This window comes from Chiloscyllium plagiosum, chromosome 42 (assembly GCF_004010195.1).
Source record: "Chiloscyllium plagiosum isolate BGI_BamShark_2017 chromosome 42, ASM401019v2, whole genome shotgun sequence".
NCBI lineage: Eukaryota > Metazoa > Chordata > Chondrichthyes > Orectolobiformes > Hemiscylliidae > Chiloscyllium > Chiloscyllium plagiosum.
The window spans coordinates 16856801-16858137 of record NC_057751.1 but is presented as its reverse complement, the minus strand read 5'-3'; the positions used below and the strand labels follow the sequence as shown (position 1 = coordinate 16858137).

The following is a 1337-nucleotide window of genomic DNA, read 5'->3' as shown; positions in this document are numbered from 1 at the left end:
TGATTAACCCGGATCTTTGCTGAAAATTGTGTTGCTGGAAAAGCGCAGCAGGTACAGGCAGCATCCAAGGAGCAGGAGAATCGACGTTTCGGGCCTGAGCCCTTCTTCAGGAATGAGGAATCTCATTCAATCGCTTCTTGGCCCCCTTTGGTTCGGAATATGTGTAGTTTCTGTTCTTATCAGTTTAATCGTTGATATCTGATCAGGGCAGCACGGTGGCACAGTGGTTAGCACTGCTGCCTCACAGCGCCAGAGACCTGGGTTCAATTCCCGCCTCAGGCGACTGACTGTGTGGAGTTTGCACATTCTCCCCGTGTCTGCGTGGGTTTCCTCCGGGTGCTCCGGTTTCCTCCCACAGTCCAAAGATGTGCAGGTTAGGTGAATTTGCCATGCTAAATTGCCCATAGTGTTAGTTGAAGGGGTAAATGTAGGCGAATGGGTCTGGGTGGGTGCGCTGCGGCGGGTCGGTGTGGACTTGTTGGGCCGAAGGGCCTGTTTCCACACTGTAAGTAATCTAAAAAAAAAATCTAAAATCTCCCGAACGTGGCAGTGTTTGTATTAAATGGATTTTTGGAGCAGGGGGTTGGCTTAAGTGTTTGCTCTGCCCTCTCCATGTATCAGCCTGGTATTGCAGTGTTTCCAGGAACTTTCTGCTAACCCAGATCTTTGCCCCCGTTACGTTAACCGGGTCATTTTGTCCCATTGCACAGGCCGATGGGAACATTAATCCCAAACGACAATTCCAACAAAACGCCTTCTCTCCTTCATTCTTTCTCAGAAAGACGATATCTGCGATTTGTGCAAGAAGTTCGTTGGGGTTGTGGCTGACATGGTGAAGGACAAAACTGTGCAGGTACTGGTCAGAACGAAGACGGCTGGGAGGTACATTGATGTAAAAAAGCCCGTCAGTGGAGGTAGGTCACTGAGGATCCATGGCTGCAGATGAAACCAATGCTGTCACAGTGCAGAAGGCAGCGGCTAACTCGGCCGTCACTCAAACAGCTCCCTCAATATTGTCCAAGTGCCTGGCTTTCGAAGGAGGGGGCTGGGACAGAGTGTCCTGCCTTTCGAGGGCAGTTAGGGATGGCCAGTAGAGGCCCAGTGGTTAGCACTGCTGCCTCACGGCGCCGGGGACCCGGGTTCGATTCCAGCCTCGGGCGACCGTCTGTGTGGAGTTTGCACATTCTCCCCCCGTGTCTGTGTGGGTTTCCTCCGGGTGCTCCGGTTTCCTCCCACAGTCCAAAGGTGTGCAGGTTAGGGTGGATTGGCCATGCTAAATTACCCATAGTGCTCAGGGATGTGCAGGTTAGGGTGGATTGGCCATGCTAAGTTACCCA

The 1337-nt window shown here is 52.3% G+C and overlaps 1 protein-coding gene and 1 non-coding gene across 2 annotated transcripts in view; both read left to right on the top strand.

Moving 5' to 3' along the window:
- Positions 1–1337, top strand: part of LOC122542989 (prosaposin-like) — a 24147-nt gene that overhangs the window by 3373 nt on the left and 19437 nt on the right. Inside the window, exon 2 of the mRNA XM_043681133.1 lies at positions 779–853. Within this exon, the coding sequence (XP_043537068.1) occupies positions 779–853 (75 nt within the window). The remainder of the gene's footprint in view (positions 1–778; positions 854–1337) is intronic.
- LOC122543245 lies at positions 130–329 on the top strand. Its single transcript, XR_006309970.1, has one exon. It is a non-coding gene; the product is annotated as a U2 spliceosomal RNA (small nuclear RNA).